Here is a 17693-nt window from a genome sequence, read left to right on the forward strand (position 1 = left end):
CACACACTGGATACAGAGTGTTTACTTGTGTGTGTGTGTGTGTGTGTGTGTGTGTGTGTGTGTGTGTGTGTGTTGTGTTTACAAGCGGTGGTCCAGACTTGGAGGGGAGGATGTTTGCTGATGGTCTTTGCTCAGTCTGGAGCGGTAAACAGGTCCTGCTGGGCCCAGAGCCATCTCCTCCTCCTCAGCTACCGTGTGTGTGTGTGTGTGTGTGTGTGTGTGTGTTCTTGTATTTCTATCCTTGTTGGGGCCAAATGTCCCCACAAGGATAGCAAAACGTGGAACGACGTGCCTTGTGGGGACCTTTTTCCGGTCCTAAGTAGGAGAAACAGTGTTTTCTTGACCATGTTGTTGTTACTGAAAAAAGTAAAAGTGCAAAAACATTTCTTTAGGGTTAGGCTTTGTTGTGGTGTGGGTTAGGGTTAGGGTAAGGGTCAGGGTTAGGGGCTAGACATGAATGGGAGTCAATGGACGGTCCCCACAAGGATAGAAATACAAGACTGAGCGTGTGTGTGTGTGTGTGTGTGTGTGTGTGTGTGTGTATCCGAGGGCTGACTGATGCCATTGTGCTCTCAGATCTCTGCACACTGCAGCCTGCAGCCTCTGTTGGCCTTCACTAATTGACAGTTGGAGTTTGACTTTCCTTCACCCGGAAGTGTGTGTGTGTGTGTGTGTGTCACAAATACGCTTTACAGAGTGTGTGCAGCAGCAGCAGCAATGGCCAGGTGCAGAGACTCCAAACAGCAGATGCAGTTATTGTGGTCGTCGTTAGTTTTAGCAGCAGTATGATGGAGAAAACTTTATTTTTTAATGTCGCATTTGGAGAAAAGTTAGAAAATTGTCGAAAACTTAAGGAAAAACTGAACATAAACATCTGGAAAATATTTCAAAATCGGACAAATACAACCCATTTGAAGCTGAAATTTAGTTTCATTTCAAATGCACAAGTCTGTTTAAAGTAAATTTTGGCAAAAGGCTGCACTTCAAGTCTGTCATTTCAAGAAGAAAAGGGTTAAAGGACATGGTATAAGTATTAAAGCAGTATTTTGTTTGCTTAAGTTTTAATCTCTCTACTCCTGGAACACTATTTTGCATTTATTCACTAAATTCATCATATTCTGTTAGGCCATTCTCTACCTTCTTTCATTTTTTCACACTATTTTTAATTTATTCATCATATGTAGTATATTATGTCAGGTTATGCTTTGTCTTAGTTTTGGTGCAAATTTTGACATTTATTTAGGCAAAGTTAAGATATTAACTGAGATCATACTTCAGTTTCCATAATTTTAGCACATTATTTGTTTATCTAAACTCATGATAGTTTTTATGTTATGCTTTCAGTTCATAGTTCAGTTCCACTATTTTGAATCAGTTGATGTAAAGTTATATTATATTAGGTAAAACTTATTACAACTATTATTATTACTGATTTTCTAGAGATTTTGAATAATATTCTATATTTTTTTCCATAATGTTGGGATATATTGTGAGGTTAGTCTTTAATTTATTCAATTTTCTTGCACTACACTTATTTCTTTAAACTCAACATTCTGTTGGCGAAACTTGATTTTCTTCAATTTTGTTACAGTATTTCACATTTTTTTATCTGAAGTTCTAATATTAATTGTCATTAGTTTTGGTACAGTATTTTACATTTATTTAAGTGTTTGATAATATATTAGTTTATACTGTTAGTCCACTTGTTTACATTTATTTGTCTAAAGTTATGACATGAGGTCAAGTTATACTCTATTTTTATCAGTTTCGGTTCACTATGTTTATTGATTCATTTAAACTCGTGATATTTTGTCAAATTATTGCTTTTTTCTTTCGTCTTAGGCAAATTGTTTTAAGTTTATTGGTCTAACATCATGCTATTTTGTTATCATGCTCCATTTTTCTTATTTTTGACGTGTTCTTTTACATCTATTCATCTTATTGGAACAACACATGCTGCCATTCAATAAACTCTCCACTTCCAGCAAAACAATGTAAAATGACTGTCTGCTCGGATTACAGCGACATGGCGGGACAGACGCCACCTGCTTAAAAACACTGATGTTATGTTTTGAGGCTGATGTTCAGTGGACGGCGGCTGATGTTTGAGCAGACGCTCGGAGGTCTCCCGCTCTGTCCGGTAACAATACAGCAGCTGGGATTGTCTTGTCTGGAGGCGTCAGTCCAAACAGGGACGAGGGCCGACTCCTCCGTCACCTCCGTCGCAGCCCAGCTCCACGTTTACTCTGAAGTCCATCCACACTGGGACCGGGACGAACGTTGGTTTAGATCCGGGGTGTCAAACATGCGGCCCACCAGGAGATTACACCTGAAAACCAGCCATAAAAGTACCAGATTCACCAGATTATTAGTCAAACATCAATGTCTACTGGTGACGTGTGCCAGTAATCAAACAACTACAGAAGTGAGTTATAGTCCAGGAAATATGTCAACACTGGTCAGATGTAGCTTTTATTGCAGCGGTTAAAGCTAGCATTCATTGCGACAACAGCAAACAGCGCTTACTAGTGTCCTAGCATGGTAACTACATGGTTTTACTGAAGATCTGGAAACTCATTTCTGAGTTGGATGCTCATCAAGGAGTTCTAACTTGTCGCTTCGTCCTGGACATTCCAGTTGGAGTCAGACTGTCCCGTCCCGTCGTTGTCCCGGTGTCGCCCCAACACCCTCCTCCCGCTTCCAGGAAGAACCTTCTGGAAGAAGAGCCCAGAATAATCGGCGTTGCCCCGGCGGTCGGCCCGATCGTGACGATGAGTCACACTGAGCGAGGAATCATGGGTGATTTACGAGCCGCCGCTGCCAGAAGACGAGTGGTGGAGTCTGGAGCGGCGAGTCAGCGCAGCGCTGGGCGGAGGAGGCAGGAGGGGCTCGTGTTTGCCCAGCGCCCACCTCGCCCGCTCAGAAGCCCCCCCTGGCCCCGCCCCCGCCCCCGGCCCTCTGATGTCTGTGTGTCTTCGTTAATGAAGGAAATTCTGGTACGTGGGTGAGACATTGCTGTCAGCTGAGCAGACCCGGCCTCCTCGCTGCCCTCGGCCCTGCTGACGCCCCACAGAGACCGCAGGCCCGGCAGCTGCTCGGGATTCACCCCGACACGCCGCGCCACGCCGCACAGGGAGGCCGGGCCCCCAACGTGAACGCAAACTACACCAGCCAGTCATTTACAGGAGCCATCTTGAAAATAATTATACTAGAAAAATGTGAATGAGACGATATAACCTGATTTTATAACAAGTGTGAAATGATTTTAGAGCGTTTTCTTCTTACTCTTTCAGCGTCTTGTCAGAGCTCTCCTCAGCCGCTTTGCCTCATTTCTCAAAACAATTATTACTAACCATAAAACCCAGTAGATAACCTGTAAAAGCAAGTCACTTGCTCAAAATGGAGAGTTCAGTCCTCAGATAGAGTCTGAGGCATCGAGATGAAACGTCCTGACTCCACTGTTTGTGAACGACATCGTCAAAGAGCTTCGTCATGTTTCCATTATGACAGTTTATTGACAGTTTATTAATTTGTTGAGCAGAGTTAATGAACAACGAAGGCTAATTCAGTCCATCTGGAGGAGGACGGCGAGATGGATTGGGCATATCCTGAGACGTGAAGGGCTGCTGCGCGATACCATCGAAGGAAGATTCGAAGGGAGAAGACCAAGGGGCAGGAAGAGAGCCCTGGTGCTGGACGACATACAGCAAGGAAGGAGCTGCCAACAAATGAAGAGTATGGCGCAGAGGAGATACGACTGGAGAGTACTGACTGTTGACGGACCTGTCGAATGACAGACCACTCGAGAGAGAGCCATTTAAAAAAATGCAGTAAAGTTACACATTATTGATTTTAGTGACCTAACTGAGTAAAAGACACTGAGTATACTGTATCAGATTTTTATCGCATACTTTAGGCTCTTTGCAATTGTAACATGTTCACAGCAATGTGCAAAAAGAAAAACATACAGATTTATTTACAACAAACACACAGCCTTTGGGTAGAACTGTGGAAAACTATAAACAATACTGCAGTAATTATTGGAACTGAACATACAACATACACATAACTGTAAATCATTCATGTACGTACAGATTTTCAGTCTGTCTGGACTCATTTTAATCAGCATCCCAGTGAATATCACCTCCTCTAGTGGTGAATCCTCCCTCTACAGGACTCTAGTTGACAGATTTTGGAAACTAGTTGAACATTTTTGTTTGTAATGACTTAAGCAATGAAATGAGGACTGTTGGTTTTTAAAGAGAATGACTCTCCAGACTTCAGAGTTCATTTGAATGATGTGATATAAGCAAATGATAATCTTATAAAACGGCATGAAAGCAACTGAGAAACTGCAGCTATGACTGAATGTTGTGGAGGTTGAACTATTAATAGTGACAAATGTACCAAAGCCACTGAGAAATAATGTGATCACTTTTGTCCTGCAGACTCTTGATTAGTATGATTTCTTCCATCCGTTATTGTCTTCAAAGCTGTGGTTTTCACTTTTCTGATCCCAGCTTCACTGTTTTGTTTCATTCTACACTCACTCCTCACTTTGTCGTCAATCTGACTGAATTATTTCCAGTCTGATTGCAGCATTTACATAAAGGATGAATAACTATTAATATCTTCCAACCAGTGGAGCATCATGCTGCCTGTTCAGAGTCTGATCATGAAGAGACATGTTTTACTTTGTAAGTTCCTCTGTTTTTTTTGTAATTTCTGAGTGTCAGGTAGCTCAGTTGGTAGAGCAGGTCGTCTTATAACCGGAAGGTTGGCGGTTCGATCCCTGCTCCCGCAGGCGTAAAACTGTCGTTGTGTCCTTGGGCAAGACACTTCACCCACCTTGCCCAGTATGAAAGTTGTGAGAGTGAATGGTTGGTGGTGGTCGGAGGGGCCGATGGCGCAGATTGGCAGCCTTGCTTCCGTCAGTCTGCCCCAGGGCAGCTGTGGCTACAGCAGTAGCTTACCACCACCCAGTATGGTGTGAATGAATAATGCAATGTAAAGCGTCTTTGAGTGTCCTGAAAAGCGCTATATAAAACCAATGCATTATTATTATTCATTATTATTTAATCATGTAGCAGGTGCACACAGAGTTAAGACTGTGAAGAATCCTCATGGACTCTGACTGGATCCTCCATCTCACCACATCCAGTTCATTTCAATCAGATCGGGACAATCCGATCAGATAGTCCTGTTTACATGACGTGGTTTTAATCAGATCTGATTACTTGTTGTCCATGTAACCAGCAGCTAATGTCAACAGTGTAAATGTAAGACCTTCACATGTTAGTCATCCACTGGGGGAAAAAAAATCCTACCAATAAGTTTAGTGTGAATAAATTAATCCTTTACACAAAAGGTTGTGTTGTTGCAGAGAAGATCCAAACTACGACGCTGGAAACTGTTGGTTTAAGCTTAGAACAGCTTGGTTTTACTGAGCAAAGAAAACCCTCCTCTGCCCAATTAGTCAGCTGCATGAGGAGTGTTTTTGAACTCCATGAGCAATTTCACACATTAGCAAGAGCTGCTAGCCGGCATCAGCTAATGTATGTTTCCTCCGGTCGCTGCGGCGATGGTGACAGCCTCTCACCATCCTGACAGGCCCGTCCGCCGAGCCGCCAGCGCTCACACGGGCCCAAGAGGCTTGTAAGCAAACGGGTTCCTCAAGTGGAGCAACATTTAGCGGAGGTGCATGACATCCAGTGTGGCCTTGGTGAGAAACGGAGTCCTCGGGGCGCCGGCGGCACGTCAGTCACCGTCAGACCGCCACTTCTGAATGGCGGGGATGAGTTTTGAGAGGGAATCTTGCTTCTACTGCTCCTCTGACTGTGCGCACCTTTTCAGAAAAATTCAAAGTCCACCCAACCCAGGGTTGTTCAACCTGCGGCTCTGGAGCCACAAGTGGCTCTCTGACCCCTCTGTAGAGTTCAAGTGATCAAAAGAGTTTAAATGTCCAAATTGTTTTAAAAAATGTTGAAAAAGGAGTGGCGCTGATAAAATGATGTAGGAAAACAGGTGAAATTGTCATGAAATCATTCACTACACTGAAGTAGATTTAAAACTTTATAAATGCAACATAATAGTTTTAATACGTGTATAAAAAACAATAAATGAATCATAAGAAGCCGTCAGGTTAATTTTAAAGGTTTTTTTTTTTTTTTTCCAGCTCCAAGTAAATCTGGTTGAATGTAAAGTCACAAGAACAGCACTTTTAGTGATCAAGGTTGCAGACTGTTGATCTCAGACCAATCAAGTCCAAAGCCGAAAGAGACCAAGACCAAGACTGAGTCTTTCGGGCGGGGTTTGCTTGACCCTGGTCCTCCTGTGTGTTTTATCTCTTCGCCACCGCTCCATCTGATGCTGATGTCTTCATCATGCTTGTACCTGGGAGAGACCTAAAACACTCAGGACCGCGGCCCACGAGGACCAGGGTGGAGCAGCCCTGCTTCGAGGGGTGAAGACCAAGTGAAGACCAAGACCGTGAAAATGTGGACTTTAGACCAAATTCTACAGTAGTCAAGACCAGTGTCGGGAAAGTTACTTTTAAAAAGTATTTATAGTTACTAGTTACTTCTGAAAAAAACTGAATTATTAACTGAGTTACAATATTTTAAAACTAATTACAAGGCAAACTAACTATTGTGTAACTTTATGTCAGAGAATTTGGGATGAATCTTAATGGACTTTAAGATGCATGATCAATTATTTGTTAGAAAACTCAATATAAAAGTGAATCTATGACTAATGAAATAAATGGACACTTGACAGAATAAATTAGAAACGGGAAACACTACACTAATCTAAATTACTCAAATCTTTCTGTGTGATAATATGAGACAAGACACCAGTCTGTAGATAGCATTTCTACACATGTAAAATAATAAGAAAACACAATAGATGTATGTCAACAGATATAGATACTTTCATTTAAGTTGCCTTAGAATGACCAGGGTTCTCTATGGCTGTATCTCTGTAGCTTCACATGACACACTTTGCAACAATATGGTTCCTTCTTTCTGTATGATTATGTCATTTAGAACTTTTCTGACTGAGGAGTTGGCAAAAATGTATCCGTTTTAAATGACATTATCATCTAATTATGCCTAGATATGCAAATAATGAGCAGTTATGCAAAGTAGATGACATCATTTAGAACTTTCCGAGTCGGCAACAATGTATCGGTTTTAAAGCCACTTTTTTTTTTTTTTTTTTTTCACAAACCCCAATAAAGTACAGCCTATTTACTTTAAAGGTGCATTAAGTAGCTTGCACGTTTCATGCGAAACAACGGCCCCTTCAGGCCTTGGGCACAACTGCAGCTTAGTGAAACGCTCGTGCCTGTGGCTTGCGTCCATCTACGTGCACGGAAGAGGGGAAACTGCATTGGCAGCCGTGGCACGCAGAAGAGGTGATCGATTCGCAAGAATGGCTTCAACTGAAGTAAGAAAAGTTATATTTGCAACTTTTGGTCAGCCTCCTTCCTCGCTGTTTTAGTAGCGCTCGAGTAACCTTTGAAGGATAAGTTCGGTTTAAACAGTTTTCACGTTGTTTATGGAATGAAGTACAACAATATACTCACCCAGAAGGCTTTTCTGATCCGAACAGAGCTTCGGGAGAAATTTAGATCCAAAATCGAGCGGCGCACATCTGTATAGGTCCAGCAGACGGGGCATCGGTAACGCCGCTCCTAAAACGGCTTTAATGGTCCAAAAACGCATTAGTTTCACCAATATTTCATCGTGGTCCGCTGCTGAGAAAAACTCAACAGTTCTACATGAGCAAGCATGACATACTGTGGAAAGGAAAAACCAAAGGGCGGGGGTGACGATGACGACAACTGGTGACCAGTGTTGGGCAAGTTACTTTTAAAAAGTAGCTATAGTTACTTCTTCAAAAAAGTTACTGAGCTACTATATTTTAAAAGTAACATTACTAGGCAACGTAAATATTGTGTTAAATGGAAATACAGTATTACTCCCATTTAAAAGCTGGCTTTGAATGATCTCTATGACTGCATCTTCGCACCAATCCAGTTTCTGCCTGGAGACAAACTTCATGCTCCGTCAGCTCAGCTGGACTCTGCAGAGGAACAACCAGGCTGAAAGTGGTGAATTATAGTAACGGAACCGCTCCTCATATTGTCAGTAACAGCATTGCAACACTGGGAAAAGTAAATAGATTCCTCATTACTAAAAATAGTAATGCTGTTACTCCCATTACTGTTCAGGACAGTGGTAGTGTTTTATATGTATCATATCAACACAATACATGGATGTGAGACAGATGGTGTGTGGAGGAAGCCGGGATCGAAGTAGCTGTGAGAGGAGTGTGTTAATGCTAATGGGTTTGTTTTACCGAGTGTTGCCAGCACTCCCAACATCTCATCACCTTCAAAACACCTCTCCAGACCAGCTTTATAAAATAATAAATTCACTTTGTCACAGATTTGATCCCGATTGTATTTATGAGCTCTTTAATGTAATAAGATCTTAGGAGTTTACACCTCATGTACCTATAAATAAAATACTGAGGTCATGAACACGGGGACGAGGTTTGAAACAGGAAAATATAAATGTCTGAAAATCACCTTGAGTTGAATACTCCAACTCCCACAGGGTCACTTTGTTTCACTCTGCCAGCTTTAAAGAGAACCCTGGACATTCAACTGTGAGAAACTGACAGCTTCTCGTCACGTCATGAATTGAAGAAAACACTGCCCTCTAGTGGCTTTTACATGAGCTGTTACACCCGGTGGGATGAAAAAGTACACAATCATCCTGTTTTACAGTCATTTATTTAAAAAACAAATATGCGAACCACATGCAAAAGGACAATGAGACTGTTATTTCAGTTGAAGCGACTACTGAGGAAAACTGAGACACTGACGGGAAGCATGTCCAGTAAACAGATGGTGTCTGATAACTTCCTACAGGAGAAACGAGTCTGTCTCAGCTGAATTTAGCTTTTGAGAAGTCCATCTCTGGATGCTGAGCCATGAACCTGAAAAGAGAGAGAAGATGTCAGGAAATGGTAAAAAAAAGGACAAAAACAAAAAGGTTTTACTCTGAATGCTTCTAAAATCCTTCCTGGCAGTGGCAAGAAACGGAGTTATCTCAAAAATGTGAGGCAGAGGAAGAAAAACACTGATGTGGGACAAAGTGAACTTTGCATCTAAAGAAACTCTGAGACCAATTATCTCTCCAGCCACTATTGTTTCACCCTTATAAAGCTAAACAAGACCCAGAGAGGAGGCTTTAACGAGCTGGAGGAGGAAGTGACTCCTCAGACCTCGACTGGGAGGAGGAGGAGCAGACAATTACCTTCAGTGGTGATAAAAGCTCGAACATCACTTCACTCCATAAAAACACACTGTTCGTATAAGACTCAGAGTTAAAATGAAAACAGTCAAAGTGTGAAGGACATTAACCATGAACAGACTACTGTTTTCACCTGAAAATATAAAACCTTTGTAATGTTTTGGGGTCTGTTCACACGACAACGGTGCTCAGAGACACTGAAATCGCAGCTTTCTGAAAACTGCTTCTTGCTAAGCTTTTCGTTTTTAATATTAAACCTCAACATTTGACTTATGCTATAGGATAACAGCTGACTTTAAACTCTAAAGAATGTGCAGAAAATCCCAAACATAACAGCTCAGAGCTCCAAATACATCTCCTGATCAAATCCTGATTGGCATTAATGGAAGTTTTTAGCGGCTCCGTCTCTGACTTTAAACTCATTTAAGGGCGCCTGCATTGAAATGAAGTGTTAAACATCTCCATGTCTGCAGATCAGGAGCAGTTAAATGGGCCTATAGAGAGCTGAAAATACAGCTAAAAATATGAAAAATAAAAATAAACCAAACAGCCTGAGCAAATATGTTGAATTTAATTCATTTATGTGTTTTCCAGCTATGAGAAACATTCAGCACCAAGCTGGTGCTGCTGTTGCTTTATATTCAGTTTGTTACCCACAGTGCAGCTCGACAGCAGGTATCGCCTCGAGTCGAGCGCCTGCAGCAGAAATGATCCGTAATCTCACATCTGACTCCACACACACCGTGTGTGTGTGTGAGTCATTTTCAATACGATCTACCATCTGACCCGGGGGTGTGAAACATTTCAGTTCAGGGTCACAAACAGTTCAGTTCCATCTGCAGTGGAACGACTGGCAAAATAGTGCCATAATAACCTTTAAATTTGACTCTGCTGTAACCTTTAGGGACCTGCGTGGTAACACACACCTCCTCAGCTCTGATTCGACTCTTTAAAGTATGTTTCCTGTTTGAACTCTTCATATTGTGTCAGAGTGGCTACACCATCTCAGCTCAGGACGGGCAGATCTCAAAACTTCAGTCCTTAATCCAACTCACTTTTTCAGGATGTCTTGTTTCTTCTGCTCCTCGGACGTGGGCAGGCCCATGGACTTCTGCCTCTGGTCGTACATCATCTTCTCCACCATGCCGCGCGTCTCTCCGTCCAGATCCGACAGCTTTAAGATGGAGGAACACTCGTCAATACCGCCGCTTACGAAACAACTCTTCACCTTTTAGCAGAGGAAGCTCCGTCTGTGGACCTTTGAGTTCTCTGGACAGACTTTCTTGGTGTTGATTTCTGGGTCTGTGGTGATGATCCGGCTCCACCACTCCATCTTATTGATCTGAAACCAAACAGGAAGTGGTTCAGCTGAGGAGGGGAGGACCAGCAGCGGGGTCGGGCGGCTCTGCGTCTCGTACCTTCTCGAAGTGGACGGTGACCACCTTGCCGTCGTCGATGAGCCAGGAGCTCTCCTCCACCTTCACCTCGCTGTACAGCTGGCCCTCGATCACGGGCGGGTGGCCTTTCAGCCCCACCTTGATGGAGCGCCGCTGGAGGTCCACCACCACGTCTCGGCCCTTGATGCGGAACTTCACGTCGAAAGGCACGACCAGCTGCAAGTAGACGTCACAGAGCCATCGGATCAGGTTCAGTTCAACAGATGATGAGAAAAAAGAACGAGTTTCTCTGCCTGAAGACAACAAAAGTCAGATCCACTCAATACTTCCTGTTTGACTGGATGACTCAAGTTGAGAGGACCATTTTAAATTCATAAAAACAGAATAAGTCAACGCAAAACAGGAAGAGTGGCTGGATATGGTATGAGAAAGATTTATTTAATGGACAAATTGACCCATGTCACAAAAACTAAAAGAGAAGACAAACTTTAAAATGATTAAAAACTGAATGACTGTACAGGAAGTGACACTGTAGATAAAGAATACTTATGTGGGTATCAGACGTTTCTAGATAATTTCAGTTTTTTGTGGGTTTATATGACCAAAACGTAAAATTACTTTATAATTTCAAGTCTATTTAACTTTTTTTTATGCTGAAACCACTACAATCTATAGAACCGTAAAGTTTATACAAGAGAAACCGAAGTGAATGAAATGATCACTGAACTGGATGAATTAAGTTTTCCTACAGCAGTAACTACTGCCATCCAGTGGCCTTTTAAGATACTGAACATTAAGTGGGTGTGAGATGACGACGCACACTGTCTGCTAACAGCTTCCTTTTATTTCACACACTGCACAAGTGTGTGTGTGTGTGTGTGTGTGTGTGTGTGTGTGTGTGTGTGTGTGTGTGTGTGTGTGTGTGTGTGTGTGTCCCCGTCCAGTGAGGGAATATGCTCGTAGCAGATGTTACAAATATGTAAAAAATTATACAGGGAGCTAGGCAACCATCTTGAGAGACGAGCACAATCAATTTTTCCCACCAACTCTGATGTGTGTGAGAATTTACCTGTCCCGGGCAGATTTAGAGAAGGCTGCTCATGCTTTCATCAGCTCAAGGCTTGACTATTATAACGCCCTTTACGCTGGACTTAAAGGAATACTCCACCCAAAAAACGATTTGGCCTCATTTTCTACTCACCCTCATGCTGAGAAACACTCTGGAGCACTTTTTTGACGATTCAAATGCAGTTGGAGATGTTTGGGGATTTTCGTGGTCAACAAACAGGGACCGACAGAGCCCGACAGAAAAAATGGTCCATAAAATCCACAAAACGTTCCCATTTTCCTTCATACTGCTCGTCCGCTGTAATCCAAGTGTCCTGAGCGCGTAACGTCCATAATTAATTCTTAACGAGGTCATTTAGTACATTTTAAGAACCCAAACAGGGCACTCTCATACAGCTCCATTGCATGTCTGCGCGCGCACCCTGAACTACGGAAGCCGCGGCAGACCAAGCAACACGCTTGTGCCCTTTCAGCAGGACACCGAATTCAAAGCTTTAAAACAGTAGCCAATCACTTTTGTGATTGTCCACAGCTCGGTCACTCACAGCAGAATATAAACAGCGGAACTTCTTCTTCTACGCTTGCAATTTAGAAAAGTAGTCGCTGAAAGCGCGCAAGCATCTGGCTTGGTCTGCCGCGGCTTCCGTAGTTCAGGGTGCGCGCGCAGACATGCAATGGAGCTGTATGAGAGCGCCCTGTTTGGGTTCTTAAAATGTACTAAATGACCTCGTTAAGAATTAATTATGGACGTTACGCGCTCAGGACACTTGGATTACAGCGGACGAGCAGTATGAAGGAAAATGGGAACGTTTTGTGGATTTTATGGACCATTTTTTCTGTCGGGCTGTGTCGGTCCCTGTTTGTTGACAACGAAAATCCCCAAACATCTCCAACTGCATTTGAAACATCAAAAAAGTGCTCCAGAGTGTTTCTCAGCATGAGGGTGAGTAGAAAATGAGGCCAAATTGTTTTTTGGGTGGAGTATTCCTTTAAGCACTCACTCCTCCATAAACTTCAGTTGTTTCAGAACGCAACAGCTCGTCTCATCTCCAACTCCTCAAACTACTCACACATTACTCTGGTCCTTCAAGCTCTCCACTGGCTTCCGGTGCAGTTTTGAGTCCAATACAAGATTCTGGTGTTTGTGTTTTTGGCTATAAATGGGCATGCCCCCCCCCTACATCTCAGAGCTGTTGCAAATTTATCAACCTGCCAGGACACTATGATCGTCGAGCCAAACCTCCTTGGTTGTCCCCAGGGCAAGATATAGAAAGTTTGGTGACTGCTCTTTTGCTGTTCTTGGCCCGAAGCTCTGGAACTCTCTTCCTCTGCATTTGAAGTCTGTCACTGAACTTAATGTTTTTAAATGTCATCTGAAAACGCACTTTTTTCGTTTAGCGTTTGATGTTAAGCCCCTTTTAGTACTGTGTCTCTTAAAGTGTTTTTACTTATTTATTTTATTTTACTGAACATAAGCGCCTTGTGCTCCTTTTGGTGGTTGGAAGGTGCTTTAGAAATAAAATTTGATTTGATTTTTAATCACTTTTTGTTACCGTGTCTGTGAAAGTACTCACATCCACTTCAGAAAGAGTCTGAGTCCACTTGTAGTTCGGCAGATCAGCTCCGTTTCCTGCGTTTGGCTTTATTTTATCTTTGTCCTTCTCATCTTCCTCCCCCTCAGAGTCAGACTGCAGGAAAACAATAAAGTGTCAGTGAAAGTAGATTTCCCTCCTCATCAGAAAACAACTCATTCGAAGTTCACTCACCCCTTTCTCTTTCGTTTCGTTGCTTGACGTTTCTTCTACTGTTACATTCTTCATGTCCTCTTCTTGACTCTTTTTCTAAAGAGGCAGAACATAAAGGTAATAGTCACATATGTAACATGTGAGCAGTAGAAATTCAAGAACGACTGAATCTTTTACTTTGTCCAGCTCGGACTGAAGCTTCTCGGCCTCCTCGTCGGTCAGCTCCTGAATCCTCGGCCCGTCCTCGGTTTTCTTCTTCTTCCTCTCCTCCTCGGCCAGCTTGGCGGCTCGCTCGGCCTTCTCCTTCTTCTCTTTCTCCTGCTTGGCCTGCTTCTCTCTGTGGGCCTTCAGGGCCAGCTTGCTGTGGCGGCCGAAGGCCTCCTTGACGAGCTGGAAGAGAGGAGACGGACAGAGGTGAGGTGGCTGAGGTGGACGGAGGGAGGAGGGGAGAGGAGAGGAGAAGAGAAACCTCACCTGCTCTGCTGCTCCCGAGTCTCCACCGGTGAAGAAATCCGTTTTGCGTCGCAGGAAACTAAAAAATGTGTTTACTAACTGTTGAAGGAGGAAAAGAGACAGGTGTGAATCAGATTTTATTTCCTTAAGTCATTAAGAGGCCCTGGTTCAAGAACGCCTTCAGCCACCAGGGGGTCACAGACAGGTGCAGGAGCACATGTTTACCAAGGAAACTTTCAGCTCCACTGATTATACACAAGAGACACCTGATACCAGCCCATCAGGACCCGGGGGAAGGTCTGACTCCACACATCAGCTGAAATCAACCCAGTAAACTTCTTATGAGTGCAGGTTTCCATCAGGAAATCTAAACGATGGTTGAACCAAAGCTGTATAAGAGGCTGAAATAACTACATAGATGGCCTCAGAAATCCCTAACCCTTCATCATCTGTCAGGTTCGGGGAGAAACGAAACCTATCTGGATGTTTATAAAGCCTGAATGTACAGTTTGAATTCTCAACAACAATGTCATTTTAAGTTTTAAATAAAACTCTGAAAACATAATTTCTGGAAATTTCAACGACGAACACTTATGGAGCACAGAGCAGCCTTGATTGATAAGAGGACATGTTTAATCATTCCATCAACAACACAAGATTATTTCAACAAGGATTAAACTATATCATGCAGTAAAGACATTTTCCTGAAACTCAGATACTCCGAATTATCGCAAACACATTGCTGATAATGACTTTATAACTGTAATCCCCAAAAGTTAACGGATTTATGAAAGATTGCACATTTTTTCCTAAAATATGTGAAATCTGTATGGACCTTCGTGCGAACAGAGTAGCTTCGCCTAGTAGCTCCCAGGCTAGCCTGGTTAGCTTAGCCCTTAGCACGTTGCTTTCGGCAGGCTAACGTTACCTCGTGCACTCCTCCTTCGTGTTGCTGCGCCATAACCAGCAGCATCCCGTCGTACTTCTCCTCGTCGTCGCCCATTTTGGAGACAAAACTATAGACTCGAGTGAGAAACGGAGGCAGAAAATTGAAGCGTGTTCCAGGGCCAGGAGAAGAGTCACGCTGCTCACTTCCTGGAAACAAACCCCGCCCCCATCTCTATGGGCCAATTGCAGGGAGGGATTGTGAATGACAGCTGAATCAGCCAATAGACTAGTTCACCAGTAGAGGGGCGGGACTTGGTGTTGAGAATATTCTAGACAGAAAATAAAATTTTATTTCTTTAAAATGACATGTATTATTCAGTATGACAGTAAACAGTCATACTGAGGGAGAAAATTACGACGCCCTTATCTTATTCCGTACATACCAAATAAAGGGAACATTTTTAAATAAACAAAGTTTTAAATATATATTTTTTCATACATATAACACGTAAATACGTGACATTGATATATACAAGAACTGTCAAAGTAATTTAACATTTTGATAATACACATTGCCATTCTACCAGAGAAACATGTAAAAGTAGCATATATACAGTATATCACTGATTTCTGTCTCTTGGTTTGTTTAATGTTTTGTTTTCTGTTTCATCCTGACCAAAAGTAAGGATGGTAAATGGAATACACTCATATAGCGCTTTTATGCTGCACTGAGAGAGTCCAAAGTGCTTTACACTGCAATATCACATTCATCCACTCACACTCGAGGCAAGACACTGTAGGGTTCAGTGTCTTGCCCAAGGACACTTTGACATGCAGACAGGGGGAGACAGGAATCAAACTAACAACCTTCCACTTGAGAGACAACTGCTCTCCCCACTGAACCATAGTCGTCCCCAGATCATTCACTTCTATGACCAGAAGAGTTTTTGACATCATCCACCCAACAAAATATGCTGAAGCTGAATTCTTTTTTCATCTTTGAATGAGGAAAAGTCAACATGCAAAAACTGTATTTTAGGTTGCATTCATGATCGTGGATTCTCGTTTGCTAATTTAGTCATTTATTTATTTATTTAGAGATTAGATCCCCATTAGTTGTCACCTGGGTGACAACTAGTTTTCCCGGGGTCCATAACAAAAGCAAACATCAAATATCAAAGTACACAAGATTAAAACACAGAAATAGTGAACAGAATACACAAGATAAAATAATCATAAGAAGCAGTGCAAAAACCCATTATTAATTTAGAAAAGGGTGAAAAGAATGTATATTCACAAATGATGTAGAGTGAAACAAGACCCTAATACAATTAAAACATAACCAACGTTAAAAATGCACCAACAATTAAATCAAGATTTAAAAATTTTCGCAATCACAGATTTAAACCTTTTTATGTTGTTCTCTTTCCTTACTGCTGCAGGTAAATTATTCCACCGATTAGCTGCCCTGTACATCACTGTACTCTGCATAGCACCTGTCCAAGCCTTAGGGAGAGAAATGTAATCCTCTGTATAACACCTGGTGAAATGGTTATGGCGTTGATGAATGTACATGATTCTCTCAAAAAGAGGCCTAGGTTTCATTTTTATCTGTATATTCTGAAGGAAAATGACGAGATTCTTCTGTAACCTCCGCTCTACAGGTAGCCATGAGAGACAGCGATGCATATATCCAATGTGTGTTCGGAGTGGGCAACGAAGAACCAGCCGTGCAGCTTTATTCTGTAGTACTTGTAGCTTTTCAATATCTTTTTTAGTGGTTCCCGACCATAAGACTGAGCAGTAATCTAAATGAGATAAAACTAATGACTGGGTGACATATTTGACAGATGAGTCTGTCATGAAGTAGGCGCATCGTCTGATAGCCGAAAGAGCTCTTCCCATTTTTGTCGCAATTTTATTAACATGACTAGTCCAGCTCAAATTTTCATCTATGGTAAGCCCAAGAGATCAACCTTATGCACCTGCTCCAGGTGTATATTATTTAAGGTGAGGGACAAAAGATTACCGTATTGGCCCGAATATAAGACGATGTTTTTTTTCCAGAAATTGCATCCTCAAAAGTGGGGTCGTGTTATAATCGCGGACTTACGGTAGATGGTCAATACGCATCCACGCCGCTAGATGGAGCCAAAGTATCACTGACCAGAGAGCGAGTGGAGCGATGAAATGAGATCAAATGATCTGATGAAAAATGGCGGATCATCTGGAACAAAGGGGCTGAACGCTGGACAACTGAGCAAACAACAGAGGCGAAGTTATGATACCAACTTTAAACTGATGGTGATCAACGCAGCAGAGTCATCAAACCGCCAGGAGATATGGTGTAGAGTGCCTCGTTCTTATTGGAGAGCACAGAAAAAAAACGCCCATAGAATGCTAACGCTATGAAAAAAGCTTTCCGTGGTCCCAAGAGCGACGCTTCAGAGAGACTGATAGAAGGGTGAGTGAATACGTCACTGAAAGATGGAAAGACGGAATGCCCACCACCATATATATATATATATATATATATATATATATATATATATATATATATATATATATATATATATATATATATAATATATATATATAAATATATATTATATATATTATATCTCATGAAATGTTATCTCAGTTGTGAGTTTTTGAATAATTGTATAATAAAAACTTGTTTCATGAGTGACCTTATTATCGTCAGCATTTTTTTTTTTTTTTCACAAAATGATCTTTGAAAAATAGGGGTCGTGTTATAATCGGAGTCGTCTTATATTCGGGCCAATACGGTACTATTCATTGATTGCCTTCTATAA

At 42.1% G+C, this 17693-nt stretch overlaps 1 protein-coding gene across 1 annotated transcript; it reads right to left on the reverse strand.

Moving 5' to 3' along the window:
- Nucleotides 1-8784: 8784 nt before the first annotated feature.
- Nucleotides 8785-15097, reverse strand: nudc (nudC nuclear distribution protein). The gene is made up of 9 exons (XM_030082181.1): nt 14918-15097; nt 14011-14088; nt 13714-13926; nt 13558-13632; nt 13366-13479; nt 10745-10939; nt 10585-10668; nt 10382-10500; nt 8785-9009 (listed from the first exon to the last, which is right to left on the reverse strand). The coding sequence occupies exons 1-9, from the start codon at nt 14990-14992 to the stop codon at nt 8958-8960; spliced, it is 1005 nt and encodes a 334-aa protein (XP_029938041.1). The 5' UTR covers nt 14993-15097; the 3' UTR covers nt 8785-8957.
- Nucleotides 15098-17693: the final 2596 nt, after the last annotated feature.

Source organism: Salarias fasciatus, chromosome 22, assembly GCF_902148845.1.
Source record: "Salarias fasciatus chromosome 22, fSalaFa1.1, whole genome shotgun sequence".
NCBI lineage: Eukaryota > Metazoa > Chordata > Actinopteri > Blenniiformes > Blenniidae > Salarias > Salarias fasciatus.

Bases quoted from the DNA above. Each gene is read 5' to 3' on its own strand.
- nudc (XM_030082181.1), bottom strand. From the start codon at position 14,992: ATGGGCGACGACGAGGAGAAGTACGACGGGATGCTGCTGGTTATGGCG. The intron at 14,089-14,917 runs GTAACGTTAGCC...CTCCTTCAACAG, and splicing joins ACGAAGGAGGAGTGCACGAG to TTAGTAAACACATTTTTTAG. The intron at 9,010-10,381 runs GTGAGTTGGATT...CTCTCTTTTCAG, and splicing joins AAACAAGACATCCTGAAAAA to GTTCATGGCTCAGCATCCAG.